This window comes from Polypterus senegalus, chromosome 5, assembly GCF_016835505.1.
Source record: "Polypterus senegalus isolate Bchr_013 chromosome 5, ASM1683550v1, whole genome shotgun sequence".
Classification (NCBI taxonomy): Eukaryota; Metazoa; Chordata; class Cladistia; order Polypteriformes; family Polypteridae; genus Polypterus; species Polypterus senegalus.
Window position 1 is genome coordinate 39300264 of NC_053158.1, and position 19994 is coordinate 39320257.

The 19994-nt window shown below is 34.3% G+C and overlaps 1 protein-coding gene across 3 annotated transcripts in view; it reads right to left on the reverse strand.

Annotated features, from left to right (window-relative positions):
• lypla1 (lysophospholipase 1) overlaps positions 1-19994 on the reverse strand; it is a 27185-nt gene continuing 7191 nt past the window's right edge. For all 3 annotated transcript variants that reach the window (XM_039754516.1, XM_039754514.1, XM_039754515.1), the window contains exons 4-10: positions 18949-19014; positions 17859-17906; positions 8558-8628; positions 7411-7484; positions 4986-5087; positions 2778-2954; positions 1-1224 (exon numbers count right to left, since the gene is read on the reverse strand). In XM_039754516.1, the coding sequence (XP_039610450.1) occupies positions 1171-1224; positions 2778-2954; positions 4986-5087; positions 7411-7484; positions 8558-8628; positions 17859-17906; positions 18949-19014 (592 nt within the window). In that variant the 3' untranslated portion in view covers positions 1-1170. The remainder of the gene's footprint in view (positions 1225-2777; positions 2955-4985; positions 5088-7410; positions 7485-8557; positions 8629-17858; positions 17907-18948; positions 19015-19994) is intronic.

Genomic DNA, 19994 nt, shown 5'->3' on the forward strand with positions numbered 1-19994 from the left:
TGTGCTTTTAGTTACAGTCTTTTTATTTTTATTGGTTGTCACGATTTATTTACATAGAACTAGTACAGATAGCCCTCAGGAATCTGATTCTTAATATACATTAAAATAAATACTTTTACAGTTATGTTGGAAGAAAATAAATAATATTTTCCCCAGAGTTCCTTGGCAGCTGATGTAAAAGTTATCCTGTATTCCTGTTTTTAAAAACATCTACAAACTGCACAAAACATATTCAGAACAGGTTTGTTAAATAAATAAAAACAACTTTAATTAAAGGTGAATTAAATATTCTTTAAACAAATTAAATATTTTTTCTTGGCATGAATATGTAATTATTTAAATGTGTGTACTGCTGAGATCAAATTTAAAATAATCTAACAAGAAGGATTACTTCCAATACAAAAATGTGATACATAGTCCAGTGTAAATTCTTATGCAATATATATTCTGCTTACCTCGAGTTAAAAATTATTGTAATAAAAAAAAATACACGTTTACAGAAAACAAAATATCAAAAAAAAAAAAAATTAAATACAAACCATCTAGTGTTTAAATTCACACTGTTTATCTGGTCAGTGTATTAAGTATTGTCCATTGAAGAAATTTTCAAAATGGATATTTATTGTGGCACATCCAACAACAGGAAAATATCCCAGTTCAATACAACATAGACAGTGTTTGGTGCTTTAAACTAAACACTTGTAAGATTAAAAAAAAACTGTCTTGGTTAAGAAATGCATTTTAAATAAATATCTTTACAAACCACCTTAGTTTAAGTGTTGCACGTACTCTATGTAATAGTCAACAGAATAAGCAAAACTATCTGAACACAAAGATTGATACTATTTTTCAAATTAATTGACAATTTAGTTAAAAATTTACTTTTACAGCAGTCCAGTAGATTTTTCATATACATTCCATAAAATGTTAACAAAACCTTATAGTGTATCGACCATTTGAGTGATTTGAATACAGGTAGGTGGAAAAAGATTGCCTGAAGTGAGTTTATATGATTACCAGCATCAGTTTAACAGAATCATGATAAAAAATGTATTTGAAAGCAGTGCTTCATACAGCAATGGCAAAGTACCTAGCTCTTCAAATTGAAACAAAGGAGAACATATCTATAGATATTGGTGCTGGTACTTTACTGAAAGGCCACTTGAGTGATTAGTTAATCGGAGGTAGTTGCTTTTCAATGAAGTGCTTGATATCCATCATTTCCTGTTAATATAATAAAAGGGGCAATTATTTTTCAGTTAAGTAAAAAAATATCTTCAGTAATTCAGAATGATGAAACCTCCAGCATACACTGGAAATAGTGCATACAATATCCATAAAACTATACGTAAACACACATACACACACTGCATTTTATATACCTCTCTTAAAACACAGAAATTAGTCTACATATTTGTTTCACATTGGTAATAAAAGAAATGTCATTTAAAACAGTATATTTGTTGCATTTTAAAGTACAATATTAAAACCCTAATTAAAGTATGGTCATTTGCTGCCATATTGCATAATCTGCAAAAGGGTATAAGAGATATGGTTTATTCCATATGCTGTGGAATTTCCACTAATTTATTTAACTGTCTATTTTTGGAACATTAAACCACCATCCATTGAGGAGGCATGATATATAGACCCTGTTAAAAAAAAAATGTTTTCACATATATTCTGAGTGTAGTGGCTGAGAGCAGTCTAACACGTTTGCTGTGCGGCACTTACATTTTCTCATGTTCTATCTATCTGTTTCTGCCACAAAATTAGGAGATGATTCAGAAATCACTCCTCCTAAGTGCATATATAGTATGTAGTTCCACACTTCCACTAAAAGCTGTCAAAACAGGCTATGCAGCCCACAATTAAAAATTTTACAATACAAAAATGCACACCATATTGAATTAATGGCTGGAGAATCCTGTTGTGAATTGATGCTATTGGAAGACTCCGCAATTCTTGTCTCCTTTCCATGTTTAATCATTGTTGTAAATAGCTTGTTTAGTGGAACATTTAACATGATTGTGGCAGAGCAACAAAGAACATGTTCTTAAAACAAAACACACAACACTACCCAGCAAACACCCTTGTGAATCCCTCAGTTTATAGTTACTGTAAAAATGGGGAGCTTCTGCTAATGACAAAAATGGCCTGGCCAAGTGAGAATGGTAAATACTTTGGTCCATTCTAGATAGACAGACAGACAGATAATAAAACTTTATTTCTATCATTACTAATAATGGTTTTTTTATCACTAGAAAGTAGTCTTTTCTACAATATTTAACCAGACTCATGTGAGATTACATTCTCTGCTTCAAAATCCCATCGTCCTGAGCATCTGTCCACATAATTTTCAGCATTTCCTCTAAAACATCCAGTAGAATCTTATAATGTTAGCAAATTCTACACATCACCAATAATAATATTAAGAAACATTTCATATTTCACTATTTAAAGTAATCTGTGTAAAACTATGTTCATCAGCAACTTCTCAACAATCACTTTTAAAACTCTAGCACACTTATTTACTCACCATACAACAGCAACATTTTTCCAGCCATACACACCCTGGCACTGCCTTTGTTTTTATGCCCAAAAGAGTTGTGCTTTCCACCTCTGCCAACATTCACTCCTTTACTATGTCATTTTGTTTTTTGCTTGCAGCACACATTTACTCTCATTCTTCTTACCACCTCCCACAACTATAACCTATAACAAAACAAAATTCAAATTTTGCAAGTGTTTGACTTATAACTTTAGGTAATACTGACCTGAGGACAGGAACTATGTTGCATTCTTGGGTATGTTTTGAAAGTGATGCTCTCTGGACCAACAATGTTCTTCAGCTTTTCAACAGTGAGACACCCAAACACCAGAGGAACCAGTGGATCCGCCTCCCCATGGCAGTGTAGAATATTAATGTTTTTATTTGCTGTATTATTTGCTGCCTGCATTTAAGAACATAAAGATTTTTTAGTTTTTCTGGTTATGATGAACATGGAGTCTAATTTGGTGAATGTGGGTTTTTGTGAGTGAATGCGCCACAAGATGGACATCCTTCCAGGTGCCAGATTCTGCTGTGACTGGCTCAGGTATTCAATATACCTATACTGGAATATTCAGGTTTGGAAATAAGTTTAATAATTGAAGTATACTTTTTAAGTAACCTTCCATATCCAAACCTCAGTATGAAATGGTTTAACACGTAAATCATTTAATAATAAAAGCTACTTATTTATTGTGTAAGGCAATTCTGATTTCTCAATACTGTAATTCCTTGTGTTTAAAAAGCAATATTCCATCTACATTAATTTTAGTCAAGACAAAAAAGACTTAACAAAAAAATTAGTCATCATGTACATTTTTTAATGATTTAATTAGAGATAATAAGATAAAATTAGCCATAAAATCATACTGTAATACCATGGTTAGGGCTGCTGACTATCAGCTGTAAAGATCTGAATTTCATTTTAGCCCATTTACATGGATTTTACGATTTCCTTTTATATGTATCTCTAAACTAGCCAAATTAAATATGTGATTTTTAATATGTTCTGCTATGGGATGGCATTCTATCTTTTACCCAATACTGCTGAATGGACTTTGTTTTGTTTTCGATGGATTTGGAGAGCATGGGGGATCATGATGTCGCTGGAAAGGGGTGTGTGGCGTTCCTGATATCTATGCAAAAGGACGGAGGTCCAAGTCCTTAGAGTCCTGGTGCTTCCGGTCTTGCTATATGGTTGCGAGACATGGACGCTATCCAGTGACCTGAGACAAAGACTGCACTCCTTTGGTACTGTCTCTCTCTGGAAAATCCTTGGGTACTGTTGGGTTGACTTTGTGTAGAATGAGCGGTTGGTCATGGAGTCCCGAATGAGGCACATTACCTGCACTGTAAGGGAGTGTCACTTAACGTCACTATGGCCATGTGGCACGTTTCCCCGAGGGTGATCCAGCTCGTAAGATCCTCATTGTTGGGGACCCAAGTGGCTGGACCAGGCCAAGGGTTTACCCACGTAACACCTGGATGCTGCAGATAGAGGGTCACTTCCAGAGGGTGGGACTGGACCGTATGTCTGCCAGGGGGGTTTCCAACCGGGATCACGAGTTGGTTCATCGTGTAGTGGGTGCGGCAACACACTGTACCAGTGCATGCTCCCCAACTGGATTGGACTGGACATTATGTACTGTATTTTTTAATTTTGTCTATGAACATGTTCAAACACTTGGTGCCTGTACTCAGCGAAGAGTACAATGCAAAAATAAATCAAATTTTACTCAGTAAAAGGTTTCTCAGGCACACTTTTTTTGTCAACATTACAAACAATGTAGTATAACAGTTTTGAATCTATTGCATTTATAATATGATGATATGATTTATAATATGATGCACAGTTAATTTCAATTAATGTCCGTTACTCTGAGCACCTTGCTTTCAACCCTATTCTTGAACATGAAGAGTCTTACAAAATGTAAACTTTTGAAAATGAATCATATTTCGGTTTAGTTTTTCTGTAAGCAATCAGTAAACAAATGAAAAGAATGACAACAGTATGTGTACCATATCTATGTGTGTGTGTGTGTGTGTATATATATTTTTTTTTTAGCTAATATTTTTATTACTAAAATTACACCAACAGTAAGGCTGCCACACTTTCCAAACCTTCATCAGATTTTGCAATACAGAAACATGTTACCTATTGTCTCATAATATTTTTAACCCATATAAGCTATCAATGTGGAGTTTCACAATAAAATCTTAATTACATTTTACCCAATTTGTAGATTTTGCATAAAATGCATACTGTTTGTATAGTGTACTTGAAAAAAATAAGTAACCTCAGTAATTTGTATTCATTTATACAAACTGCTTTCAGAAGAGATTCAAAGACAAATATTCATTTTATGTTTTCACAATGCAAAAAGTGCAAAGCTATTAATTTTTAAAATTTGTGACATAAAACTTTTTTTTATACCTGTGGAAATGTGCTGCGCAGTGGCAACCAGCAGCTCAGAGAAACCACACCAGCCAATTTTTGTTGTGTAGTCAGTGCGGTGTACAATGATAATGCTCCTCCCTAATTAAAATAAGAAGAAAAGTCAATTTTCTGATATTAATTTACTATTTGTTACTCTCAAACATACTTTTTTATTTAATTTTGAGAAATTTCATAAAAGATAAATATTTACAGATCTTAGTTGTTGTTGGTTCTACTTTACTAATAATCTTAAATTAAACTTTACTTTACTTAAGTTAAGCTATAAACTTGTCTAAAACACTTCCTAGTAATACTAGCGCTTATTACATTTAATAAAGTTCTAAAACAAGTGTAGGAATTCAAAAACATCACTTTTATACAAGTATGATGCCAGGACACTCAGCTGCAAAATTCAACATGCTTTAAATCAGTGATGGAAACACTGACAAGAATGTTGCTGTCCAGTGGGAGAATGTTAATGGAGTTTGCTTAATCATTGTTGCCAATTATCTTCTTATGTGGTGTAGCACCTTCTCTAATGGGAGGGTTTTTTTTGAAATGTGTTGTTTGCATAGTTAAGCATCCTAACCCACGCAGTGAAAACATCTGCATAACAGAAAAATAGAAAAGATTATCTAAAATTGTAAATGTACATCTGAATGTTTTATTTCCATGGTTTCAAATCAAAAAAACAAAATAATTTGTGGTCTGTTGGAAATGTAGGTAAGGTGTTTCTGGTAGAACACAGTTTAGAAATGAAGAGTGTGTGTTAAAATCCTTCATTTACTAATGTCAGTAAACATGAAATTATTATATTACTTCTATTTATCAATCTACAACTAAATTCAAAACAGATTTATTGTAAGATTTTTATATTGTTAACATAGAATGTACTTGTTAATTTAAAAATCACAAAATACATTTTTATGTATGGCATGGCTTTTTCGAGACACTACATTTGTACTGAAAAATGTAAGAAATAAAATGCAAAATAAAATTTAGTAAACATATCTGAAAATCTAAAATTCCTTTACTAACAGGTATGTTTCAGTATTTCATTAAGTCATATTTACATTAGTGTGTAGGATTATTCTTATTTTAAATTATCATGCTCATGAAATGAAGCACCATGTTGTTAAAACTATAAATAGTTAATCTATAATTTTAAATCCTTCTTTTAAAATGTTTACTTACTTACTCAAGCACATCTGTTTTTTACACTCTACCTGAACAATACACCTAAAATGAAAATTCATGCCAACTGACACTACCCAATACAGACATAATCTAAAAAGTACAGGAATATTATTATACTTTAAAAAATTGGTTCAATCCTATGTAATAAGGTGATGCGCATCAACAGCATTCCCCTTCCATTCATCATATGGTTCATAACCAAATAATTAAAAACAATTGCTATTTAAGAACAAACAAAAGAAAATTGATCAAGAATTGGTTAAAATGAAGATAAGTCTTTATTTTAACCAAGACACAAATAAAGTATCTTCTTGTCAGTTGAATTAAGAAGAACATCACACTATTAAAAAAGATACTACTAAAGTATCAACAGTGCGACAAGGTTGCTGGGTGGTGTGGATGTCCAATTAAAAAATTACTGGAAAACTCATCTTAAATGCCAAAAGGGACTCTGCTCTGCTCTTGAGGAAGGCCCTTAACCTGCAATTGTTGAATGTTTTGAGTAGTGAGAAAAGCGCTATATAAATGCAAAGAATTATATTATTATTAATTGGTAACCACCTAAAGTAAAAAAAAAATAAAGAATATATATGATTTAATATAACCATATATAAAGTCATGCCAGAAACCATTAAGAGTAACAGAACAGACAAAAAATGTAATGTGCTTTACTCTCCCAGTAAAACTGCAAATGAACAACTTGGGTTAAGGATAGATTCTCTTAAAATTTTAAAAGGTGGTTTAAATAAAAATGTATGTGTTAAAATATTATTTTATGATTGCACATCATAGTTATGTTGTATATCAAACGATTATGAATTCTGCTTTAAGAATTTCTGGCTTGTGTCCTGAAAGTTGAAGTAAAAAAAATAAAGAGTCATAAAACTGGTCCCTACATAAGTTGCATTTAGCCAAAAAATGTTTATGTCAACCTAATGTTCTTATCATATAATCATCCTAAACATGGTTCAGTTACAGCAATGTAACATCTTAAAAGTTGACAATGTTTACACCACCCCCCCCAACAAACAATGGTATATTACTTAGTAATGTTTTTAAAAGAAATGACACCACAAATTATGTGCTGCAATAGTGTATGCACATATGTATTGATGTTTATGTGCAGTTTCACCTTTTCATGCCATATTAAGCATAATATACAATTGTGAAATTGTAAATTATTAACACGATGCCATGTGCGTTTTCAGTATAACGATTGAAATACCTGGGAAAATCCTCCCAAAACAATTCTGTGAGAAGGAATTCCATTTTTAACTTCTTGGTCTATCAGTGCCTTTACTGAAAAAATAAGGAATAAAAAAGTAAAATTAGAGGCAGAAGTAAAATGAGTACTTTATTTTGCTTATTTTGTATTTAAGAATTAAAGTCTGTTAATATCTTTTGTGTAAAATCTTCCCTATATTCCTTTGGATTTGGGCAAAATGTTTACGTTTTCTGGGCTTTGTTGTATATTTTTGGATGGTGTTCATAAATTACTATCACTATAAGTTAGTCAGTAATTAATGATTAAAAGAATTGTTAATTTTTTTCTTTAATGATTCTTTCAGCTTATTTCTTACATGTTACAGCATAAATGCTAAAAGCTAAAATGGACAAGCTAGCAGACAAAATGAGATTTATAAAATTTATGAAATTATATAAATAAGTATTACATTTTGTGGTCTCTTTGTTTAAAATGTGCAGAGAAAAGCTACTTGACTTATTCAATAACTGAGGGGTATGGGGAAAAAAGGAGCTGGATGATTTCAATTTAAATAAAAAGAGACTAAAGGTGACATGATACTTGTGTTTAAACTGTAAATGTACTTAATGATCCATTACTTTAAAACAAGTTGTTAAATAAGAAAATGGAGCATTGTAAAGGTCAAGTTCGCAAAAACTTTATACAGTATTTCTTCACTCAGACAACAACACATAGATGGAATAAACTGTTAACCAGTGTAGTAGTTAAAACTACTTTGGATATTTCCAAATATCGGCTTGAGGGTATTTATATTAATAGGACACAAGTTATATTGGGCTAAATGGCCTGTTCCCATTCTTTCCTGAAGTGTAGTTAAGACTTTTTTGCCTTTCAATAAGGATAAGGAGAAAGAGAAAAAAAAAAACACATACAGTATCTATTGATACATTTTTGAGGCATCGGTTACAGAAATTAATTTTAAAAGTTTTAGTAAAATGAATACAACAGTTTGAACTCAAAAACTGCCATCATTGAACATTAAATACAACATAATATGATCTCAACAAGAGACAATAACAGACACATTCAATAGGTTAAAAGAGCAATTTTCTAGGTATTTTTTAATATCTAGTGATTCAGAGTCCTTCAACAGATGCAAAATACTTACTGGTCTCTGCAGCTTTTTTAATTCCAGAATCATCTTCCTCTGCATCTGGACTAAGACCAATAATATCAAACCTTAAAAAATAAAATGATAATAATATAAAAACAACTTATTTGAACACTTATTTCAAGCTACAACTTAGAGATATTTAGAGTTTTACTTACAATATACACCTTATATTTGAACAGTCATTTTATAACATTCACATAAATCAGCTTCAAAATGCCACTAATCTGTAGTGTAATTTTTGCAAAAATACTTGGGCTCATTTTATCCACTCACAAAAACAGCAGTTCTTGGGTCGACACCAAGTACCTTTCTAACCATGCTTTACATAAGCAATTGTTTTTAAGAAAACTCAACTTTCTGTGTGCTGCTCATTCTAATTCTGGTTTTACAGTAAAATGGGATTGTCTCATAAAAGTTCTATCCATCCGACTTTAGAAATGCAGGATTGGCAGATAATGGTAAACAAAGTGTTATTTTAATCTAAGAAACTTAAGTAGAAATGAAATTAAAATGAAATTAAAATTATAAAAAAATATTAATTGAAAGGACAAATGAATATCCCTAGTTGGCTAAACACAGTTTTACTGGTTATATTTAAAAAACACATATTTTGAAAGTTTGCCTGCACACTGACAAGATACTGTGAGCTTATAGACTTTGAAGTCTACATACCCTGGCCTGCACAAGTACACTAAACACCAATTCCATGAATAGGTGGACTTTGCAAAATACAATATCTGTAAATAAAGGTCAGAATGTTTAATTTCCTCTGAGATCTACAAAAGTCTTTATTTATGAATGAGAGGGTCACTATCCACTTTTAGTATCTGTGTCCGTATCCAGATGCTATGTCACTATCATTTCAAAAGATGGCACATCACAAACATGTTTAGTAATGAAGTGCACTGCATTTGTCATTCCAATAGATGGCACAACACAAAATTCCATACCAAACGGCATATAACAAAGATATAGGCATTGCATGGTACATGAGAAGGTCCTTACTGCAGTTCGTGGGATGGAGCGGGGACAGGCATAGGCGTAGTCAGACAACAGTCTCCACCCCATTTTGGTAATCATGTTTGCATGAGACAGGGCGACAGAAGCATCAGATGGCAAACCCTTACCTTATAAAGTAATCCTTGCTAGCTCAGTGGTGGGCTAATCAAAACAAAGAAAGAAGCTCCCAGAGTTGATAACATTAGATTGCAGAGAACAGAGAGTGGACAAGATTTGATCAACCCAAGAAAATCATAAAAAACAATCAGTTCAATGCCTTTATGCTAGTCTTTTTTTGTTTTTGTTTTGTTTTTTTTTGTTTTTGTTTTTTTAACATTTGGCTACAACCACAACATTAAGACATAATAATGTAGAAATGAATCTTTATATAGTTAATGAAGTATCTATCTATCTATCTATCTAATGCATTTTAATCCAAACTTTTAAATACAGAAAACTACACATCAAAGCACCATGCCTTATGTGAAATAAAGTAACATTAGTTAGAAGTTACTTGGTTCAAAACCTACTAACTATAATGATGTAATAATGTGCTAACAGAATTTCAATAGAAGACAGCAGGAAGAAGCTCATTCATAAATATGACTTGAAAAATTATATACTAACTTAATTGATGTGTGGGCAACTGCTGTTTTCATATGGCTATTCTGTTGCTTATGCAGCATTTTATGATTATTTCGATTCTGATTATTTTGAGAGGAAAATGAAAAAATGCTTTGGCAGATCGAGTAAAGCTCCTTGCACTGGCAAGCAGTTTAAGATTGGGTGGGTCATTCCAACCCACCCGCATCTAACCAAGCAAACAAGGATAATGTTACAACCCCAATTCCAATGAAGTTGGGACGTTGTGTAAAACGTAAATAAAAACAAAATACAATGATTTGCAAATCCTTTTCAACCTATATTCAATTGAATACACTACGAAGACAAGATATCTAATGTTCCAACTAATAAACATTATTGTTGTTTTGCAAATCTTCACCCATTTTGAATTTGATGCCTGTAACACGTTCCAAAAATGCTGGGACAGGGGCAGCAAAAGACTGGGAAAGTTGAGGAATGTTCAAAAAACACCTGTTTTGAACATTCCACAGGTGAACAGGTTAATTGGAAACAGGTGTTTGTCATGATTGGGTATAAAAGGAGCATCCCCAAAAGGCTCAGTCGTTCACAAGCAAGGATGGGGTGAGGTTCACCACTTTGTAAACAACTGCGTGGGCAAATAGTCCAGCAGTTTAAGAACAACGTTTCTCAACGTACAATTGCAAGGAATCTAGGGATTTCATCATCTACTGTCCATAATATCATTAAAAGATTCAGAGAATCTGGAGAAATCTCTGCACGTAAGCAGCAAGCCCGAATACCAACACTGGATGCCCATGACCTTCGATCCCTCAGACGGCACTGCATTAAAAACCAACATCATTCTGTAAAGGATATTACCACGTGGGCTCAGGAATACTTCAGAAAACCATTGTCAGTTAACACAATTCGTCACTACATCTACAAGTGCAAGTTAAAACTCTACCATGCAAAGCGAAAGCCATATATCAACAACACCCAGAAACGCTGCCGGCTTCTCTGGGCTCGAGCTCACCTGAGATGGACTGCAAACTGGAAAAGTGTGCTGTGGTCTGACGAGTCCACATTTCAAATTGTTTTTGGAAATCATGGACGTCGTGTCCTCCGGGCCAAAGAGGAAAAGGACCATCCGGATTGTTATAAGCGCAAAGTTCAAAAGCCAGCATCTGTGATGGTATGGGGGTGTGTTAGTGCCCATGGCATGGGTAACTTGCACATCTGTGAAGGCACCATTAATGCTGAAAGGTACATACAGGTTTTGGAGCAACATATGCTGCCACCCAAGCAACGTCTTTTTCAGGGATGTCCCTGCTTATTTCAGCAGGACAATGCGAAGCCACATTCTGCATGTGTTATAACAGCGTGGCTTTGTAGTAAAAGAGTGCGGGTACTAGACTGGCCTGCCTGCAGTCCAGACCTGTCTCCCATTGAAAATGTGTGGCGCATTATGAAGCGCAAAATATGGCAACGGAGACCCCGGACTGTTGAGCAACTGAAGTTGTACATCAAGCAAGAATGGGAAAGAATTCCACCTACACAGCTTCAACAATTAAGTGTCCTCAGTTCCCAAACACTTATTGAGTGTTGTTAAAAGGAAAGTTGATATAACACAGTGGTAAACATGCCCCTGTCCCAGCTTTTTTGGAATGTGTTGCAGGCATCAAATTCAAAAGGAGTGAAGATCTGCAAAACAACAATAAAGCTTATCAGTTTGAACATTCGATATCTTGTCTTTGTAGTGTATTCAATTAAATATAGGTTGAAAAAGATTTGCAAATCATTATATTCTGTTTTTATTTATGTTTTACACAACGTCCCAACTTCATTGGAATTGGGGTTGTACATGTGTGGGTCAAAAATCCTAACCCTGACCTTGTTTGTCCATGCCCCCTTGAACTCCATCCTGCCCACCTAAGTTCCATCTTCCCCACTTCCCACAGCAAGGGCTACTTGTGGTGCACTGCAAACATTAACACTGAGATCTACCTTGATTCATTAGATTTCAACGTGTCTTAGATGAGTAGAATAGCTAGTTTAATATTAAAAGCACATCACAACAGTATACCAGTTAAAAAGATACATGCGCATTATAATTTTTTTAATTAATCTTCAGTGACTATAAAGCCTATGTAACACATTCCAGTATTCAACACATTATGCGCCATGCATTACATATCCTCTTACTTTTTCAGCATTATACAACAAAAAAATGACATACCTTAACAAAAAGAGCTTTAATCTCTAAATAAAATCTCACAGGCTGTTTTTTTTCAGCCATACTCTTAAAATTAATCACTAAATTTCAATAGGGGAAAAACCAATCACAAACTGAAATTATTTAACTGCAAGTATTTAAACTCCCTAGTTGTTTCAAATTTCTTCCCTCCTAATTGTGTCTTATTTTATATTCACAATCCTTGCTGCTTCTTCTAAATGTATGAATGATTCTTCTAGGTCTCTTTTACTTCTTGCAATTACTGCTAAATCATAAGTGTACACCAAATACTAGTAAATTCTATTAGAAATTGTTCCCCTGGGATGTTTGCTATTACTTGCTTTATGATTTTCTCTAGCACCAACCAAGTTAAACAGGGTGAAAGCCTGTCTCCTAACAGACTTCACTTTAATGCAGACCTACCTGACAGCCTCTCTTCAAACTTTTAATCTTCTTCAATGTAACTTTTATTAATGTATTGTTTTTGCTGGGACACCACATTCTTTCTGAGCTTGTGTCGTAAGCCTGTCTATAGTCGGCATACTGTTGATATAGATATATGTCAACATCAATATGACAGAATGTAATGACAGAGTGTAAAAATCTGTTCTACTGTTCATCTATTATACATAAAATGACACTGCTGCTTTTCCAGGATATTTTCTGCTAGTGGTTCTACCATATTGATGTCCCAATTTATTCCAGAGGCAGTAAGACAAACAGTTTTCCTTCTTATAGTGAATAAATTTGGATTACAAACGCTCACTTCAAATTAAATTTCAGTGTTGTGATTGAGGTTATGATAATGATATCAAAGAATGTCAGTTTGTGCATCCACCCATCTATTTTCTGACTTCAGTGAGGGTTGTGAGGGATAACTTTTATGGAAGACTGACAACAGTATGGCAGAGATTGAAGTAAGTGGGACATATAACCATAAGGGCAAGGACAATTACCTACAGTTCACTGAAAGTACTTCTTAAAGGAACTTGCAAAAAAAGGACTGCTTTGTTGGTCATATGCTTCAGGAATAGTTTTCTTTTTGTAAATCAAGTTTATGAAAGTTTTCTTCGAACAAATCGGGATGACATGTGTACTGCTGGCTATTACTGACTAGGGTGATCTGTAACTAATGAGATTGCCAGATCAGTTGCTAGCGCTGACTTTGCATTAACATTTCCATACACATATAAGTTTTACTAAGAGACTTACACAAACCACATCAACACAGTTATCCTTTTAGCCCCAAAAATATGAGAATATCAGATGCTTGTTGTTTGGGATGATCTCTTGAAATTATTCATACCAACATAATTTTCTAGGCTGATAATGTGATGTGCATCCTTCAAGACTTGCATGTGGTGTTGAGGGAAAACTGCCATAAATAGATTTAACAGTGTAAGAACATCAAGCAGGTATAGGATAGGAATACAACGGAATTTGAAACCACAAAAAAAATGACAAAATTTAGAAAGTTAGCAGGATTGAAAATGCATTGAGAAATCACGTCTAGAAAAGATGCTCAAGCTAAATAAACAGCCAACTTGAGCTGGGCCTGTTCCTTTCGTACAGAAACCAAAGACAGGAAGAAGGCACTGTAAAACATTAATACCAGTTTGGTACCTGCAGAAGGACAATTCACAATTGGAAAAAAAACTGTGCAATGTCTGATATTACTGTTGGTTCATTAGATACTGTATGACCACAGACATTTATGTATTGTTCTCCCTAGTGATCTTAATCCTGAAGTGACTTCATGATTAAAATAAAAGCTAAGAAAATACCTGGATGTAACAGAGCTCAGTAACATTTTACCTAATGGTAATATTCATCCAGAGCACTGCAGGTTGGTATGTGGGCAATCCAAGCCTAAAGGTCAATCCCATCCACAGTGGGTGAAATAAAAGTTTTATACCCCTCACAGATGTGTCTATAAAAGCATGCCTGATATATGAAGCAGTCCACAGCAGTAACAGCAATGGACCTTAATAGCACACACATAACCTTTATTCACTGGAGTGCCTTTTTAAATTATGACAAGACACAAAGCAAGGCTACTTGTTGCTGACAACATAATGTCAAGTGTAAGCAGCACAATGTAACAAAGACCTGTCACTGTGTTGCTAGTGATATACAGCATATAACATAATTCATAAGTAGAGTTTCTAGATTTGGATCTTACATCAGGGACATTTTACAGATTACAGTGTTTTACAAAGAGATTACCAATGCCAATATCAAAAGCTCTTAAAATATATACATGCCCTGGTGAGGGGCACAGTGGTAACATGTTGGGCTCAAAAGGGCAGGGCACACTATCCCTTGCTAAAAAATCCTCCAGGTGCTTCTAGAAAAGTCTTAGGTGATTCCAGGTCAGTGGACCTCTCTATTGTGTTTTGCATAACCCCCAGTGGCCCACACCTGGTACACTTCTAGAAAGATGCCAAGAAAACATCCTCATCTTCACCACATGCTCAAATAAGTTCAATCAGCACCTTTTGTTTGAACTCTTCACCAAAACAAATGCAGTGAACTCATGAGCCATGTGCAGAAATCCAATCCAAGTCACTTATACCTATAAAATCATCTTTTTACTCTTTATAAAACCATAGTGACTATAATGCTGGATGGGTATGAAGACTAACATGTAATTCAAACGCTTAAAAGGTACAATGTCTGTAAAACCGCAGCTACTGCAATGATCCATCGTCCAATTTTACAATGACTTATAACCGTACTTGTAAACAAGACACTGTTAAATTTGAACTCTTATATCTGAGATCTTCTCATCAATATCCTGTAGTAAGCAAGTGACTCAGATAACCATTAACTCTGATTTGGAAATACCTTTTCTTACTCTGACTATTTTATTTGGGCAATGTGTTAAACACCAGTCAATAAAAACAAGTTTCAGTTTTTATTCAAAGTGCTATAAGTTGTAGTTCCTATTATCTATAAGTTTATAATGTGAAAGAAAGTGACTAAAATTTTAAATTCCATTTAATGTGACTATGTACAATATCTAAAGCAGAATTAGCAATACAAGGATTAACTACAGATCAGGTATTCAAATCCATGTCAATATGTTGGATGAGATTAGAAAAAAACAAGCACAGTGCACACCATGCAAATTCTAGAAAAGAGGCTGCTGTTTTCTTACATTTGCCACCTGATAGGCCATAACATGCAAATGATGCAATTTTCACAACCAGATGAACTACTATTATAAAATCTAGCTGAAACAATGTGGGATGCACAAAATATTTTTTAATTTGTTTTGCTATGCAAGTTCTTGTCAGTTCAGTGTTTTATGTCTATAAAAATCATTAATGAGATGCATACAATCAACCCAACCACTCAAAATGTACTGAAATAAATTTACATCTCAAAGCAGAAGTTGCTAACATTGCTTAGATAAAATCTAATGTTACTGCAAATGGGAAGCATAATAAACAGTTATCCATCTATCCATCTATCCATCCATTTCCTAACCCACTCATCCAGGGCAGGGTTTGCAAGGAAGCTGGAGTCTATCCCAACAAGCACTGTGCACAGGGTGAACATACAGACACCACCCACACATACACTAGTGCAAGTTTAACAATACTAATTCACCTAAGCTGCATGTATTTGAACTGTGGGAGGAAAATTGAACACCCGGATGAAACCCGTGCAGACACAGAAAGAACATGCAAACTCCATGCAGGCAGCACCTGGGACATGACCCCAGTCTCCTTGATGCAAGGCAAGAGCCATACCACAGTTCTAAACAATTAAAAAATAAAGTTTTACAACTAAGAGTACTATGAATTAAAATCAGAACTCTAGTCCAACTTAAGGTACTTACCAATTCCTTGGTAATTCAACCAATTCAATTGGTTCCTGACCAATTAAAAACTTTGTGCTTTCAGCTCTTTCTAAATGGTTTCTATAATAGTACACTACATTGCTGAATGTTAAAAGGGAAAGCTAAGCATAACTGGTGTTACTGCTCCTCAAACTAACTTGAACTAAGGATCAGAAATATAACTTGTACAAAAGAAAAAAGAAAACATGAATAAAAACTGCCAATAGCAGTTCAGAGAAAAACTATCAGAAGAAAGCCGACACATGACCTGCTGTGCGCTGCTGTAAATGGTGATTGTCATGACATCACTTGCAGCATAAGCATGCAGAGCACAGCTGAGCACACATGCAAACCTTGCAGCAGGCACAATTCCGACAATCACTGCAATGACACTACAGCAAATATAGAAAGTAGTAGGCAAGCTCAGACAGCATACTGTGAGTAATAAACATAACATAAATAAATAGAGAATCCGGGAAACTCTGCCAGCTGTGAAACATTGTAAACCAATTGTTACTAAATGTGAAACTTGCTGCTGACCAGCTAATCTTCCGTGATCTCTTATCATATACACCAAGGCTTGATTTTAAAACAGTGAATGCCACCCACTGTAACTCTATATGCAAGTCACAAACATAGGAAACAAAATTTTAAGCAGCAGAGACTTGCTTAATGTTTTTCTTACTTTTCTCTTCAGGGCCTACATACTAAAGACAAAAAAATCTTTAATTTCTTTGTGATAGTATCCCACATACTGTATTATACTATTTCTGGTGTACCAGCAAACCTGCTTTATATTTATTTATTATTATTTTTTTTTTATTTTTATTTATTAATTTTATTACAATCAATACATAGCAATCAAGTTTTTACAAAAAAAGAATTATGCTAAGAACAGATCGATCCCCACCCTTGAGAGAGAGAGCAAGCCAACGGTGTAAAATTTAAGGCTTGTAAAAAAACCTAAATTAATAAATTCTCTGTGCTTTATAAACTTATTTTAAAATATTACTGATTAGATCCTGCCATGTTTTGAAAAAAGATATATTTAAATTACTAGAGGTTATAATTTCAGCTGAAACTGAGTTGAACTGAAATATTTTGAAAATCAAAATCTGAAGCAATTCTCAGGCAAAATGAAAAGGATCACTTAACATTACAGAAGTAAGAACAGCAGAAAACAAACTTTACACATTGCCTAAGATTTTGAGGGTGATCACAATAAATCCTAGTGTTCAGCCATTTCACTCTTTGTCCAGCCATTTCAGCTACGTATGTACGTATGTAAGCTCTAAATCAAAAACTGCACAGTTCCTTTTAACCTCTAATGAATGTTATTTACATTATATAAAATATTATTGGATGTACAAATACGCTTACTTCAATTATTCTTGCTGCGTATTACAGTGAAAAACAGGGATTTGCTTAGACCTTGACAATGTGTATAATGTAATCCATTCTTTACACTCATCTATATGTGATGCAATTGTAAAGTCATATACAGCCACCCGTAGAGTATAAAAATTGAAAAAAATGACCCCTTCCTCTGCATCTGTGTTAAATGCAGTCCTTTGTATTCAAAAATAAATTTAAAAATGCTCAAACATTTTAGTAGATGCTTCTCCACTCACCATGAGGGCATGGCCATATTCATGTTCAGAGAAACTGGCATTATTGGCCTAAAATAAGCAAAAAATGAAATACATAAATCATTTAAAAATGGTTTGCCAATATACCTTAGCTTTTTTATCAATGCAAATATTTCTTTTAATTCTTAATCTACTCAAATAGCTATATGGTTCTATTTGATTTGGAAAGTGACTAATATTCACAGTTAAATGCAGTCACAAAACTTACTTAAGATTAATAATTTTTCAGAGAATAAAAAAAATGCAATACTCATCTTTTCTATGTAAGAAAACACAGTTAGCGTCTTTTCAAATTGGCCCTAAGTGATGCAAAACCAGTAATTTGGGGGAGAACAATTCTAAATGTTTTAGTTCCTTGTTGAAACTGCTGCTTCAAGATGGACTAGCTGTTTATGTATGAGTAGACTGTTTATGACAAAGCAATTAGGGGTTCTGCACCTACAGATATATGAAGACACTTGTGAGATCTGATGTTCCTTCTTGACCACTCAGATCTGATGATGAATGGAGTCTGGTGATGCCACATCTGCATGGTTTCCAATCTAAGTTCAGACTCTTTTTATGTGTAGCTCCTGGCTAGTGGAAAGAACTGTGCAATTCCAACTTCTGACTCCCTCAATGTGTTCAAGAAGCATTTGCAGGCTCTATTGTTTGATGAATTTCTGTCTAAGCAATAGCTATTAGGTTTTATAAATCTGTGAGTTGTAACTGTCTTATACTATGTTTTGAGCTTTTCTCTTGTGGAAATCAATTTTGTACCTTTGTCCTGTAACACTTATTCCCAAACAGTCCCCAGACTAATGTTACTCAATAATATTGACCTCTTTTGTAAGTCACTTTGGATAAATGTGCCTGTTAAGCAAGTAAATGGAAATATGAAATGTATACTGGCAAGTATTATTCCAGTGTACATACGAAACAACGAACAGAAAAAACAATAAACAATCAATCATAACTGACACTGTATTTTAATGGCATTACAATATTATTGTCATTAAAGCAATGGTTATAACTACTGTAGTTCTGTTATCAATGTGTTTTGATTGATTTCTGCATCAAGGAAACAACTTACGCATGAGGACAAATATATTTCACATGAGGTGCTCTGATTCCTGCAAATGCCTCTGCCCAGCCATGCCTGCATAAATAAAAAAAATAAGAAAATTGCTTAACATCTACTTAAATTAAATGCAAGTTTAACAATGAAGTGAAATTTGGTCAAGTAATCAACATATCAAATCCGTCACACTTTGTAATATTTCAAGTATAGACCCGGAAAGCCTTCATCATGAAGAATGTCTGTGGAGAGGCATCCTGATCAGGTGTTAGGTATTCCTTTTCCCGATCTGGATGACGTAATGGAATGATGGAGGAAGACTCCCTCTCAGGTCTGTGTGCTTGCCCCATACACCAGGTGGCAGCATTTGTCTGTTGGGAATCCCATGTCCTACTGGTCCTCTTGGGAGTTGTAGTCCCAACGGGCAGCTCTGCTGAGTTTGTAGGAGGTCGCAAGGAGATGTCAAGAAAGGACATCCCTATTTTATGGAGGTTCCACCTGACCCAGAATTGCTTCCTGTGTGCAGTGTTGTAGCACTAGAAGTACTCCTGGGTCCAGCATACAAAAAGCAGCTCCATCTAACCTAGGAAGCTGGAGTCAGGACAGAAGGAGGACAATTCTCAACCTATGGAGGAGTGGAATTGGAGTAACAATTTTAGAAAGAGTTGGGTCATGGAAGAAAGGTAAAAGCCTGTTTAAAGACTCCATGCAGCAAATGCCAGGATATAACTATATAATTACTGCATAAAAGCCTATGAAAATTATTACTTGTTTCAAAATAAATGAAATGCACTGACAAGAAATATGCTGATACCAATATAAGTAACATAATATTCTCAAACCTACTTGATCCGATTCTCTTATCGTGGCAGTATCAGTTACAAGATAAATACTGGTTGGGGTGCCAGTCCTTTGCAGGGCCCAAGCATGTGCACACCCACAATGATGCTCAATTAAGAATTAACATTTAATTTGGGTCATGGCAGAGAAAACAAAAACAAAACAAAAAAAAAAATAGAATAACTGGAATAAAACTCATTATGTTACCATAAAGTCTCAAA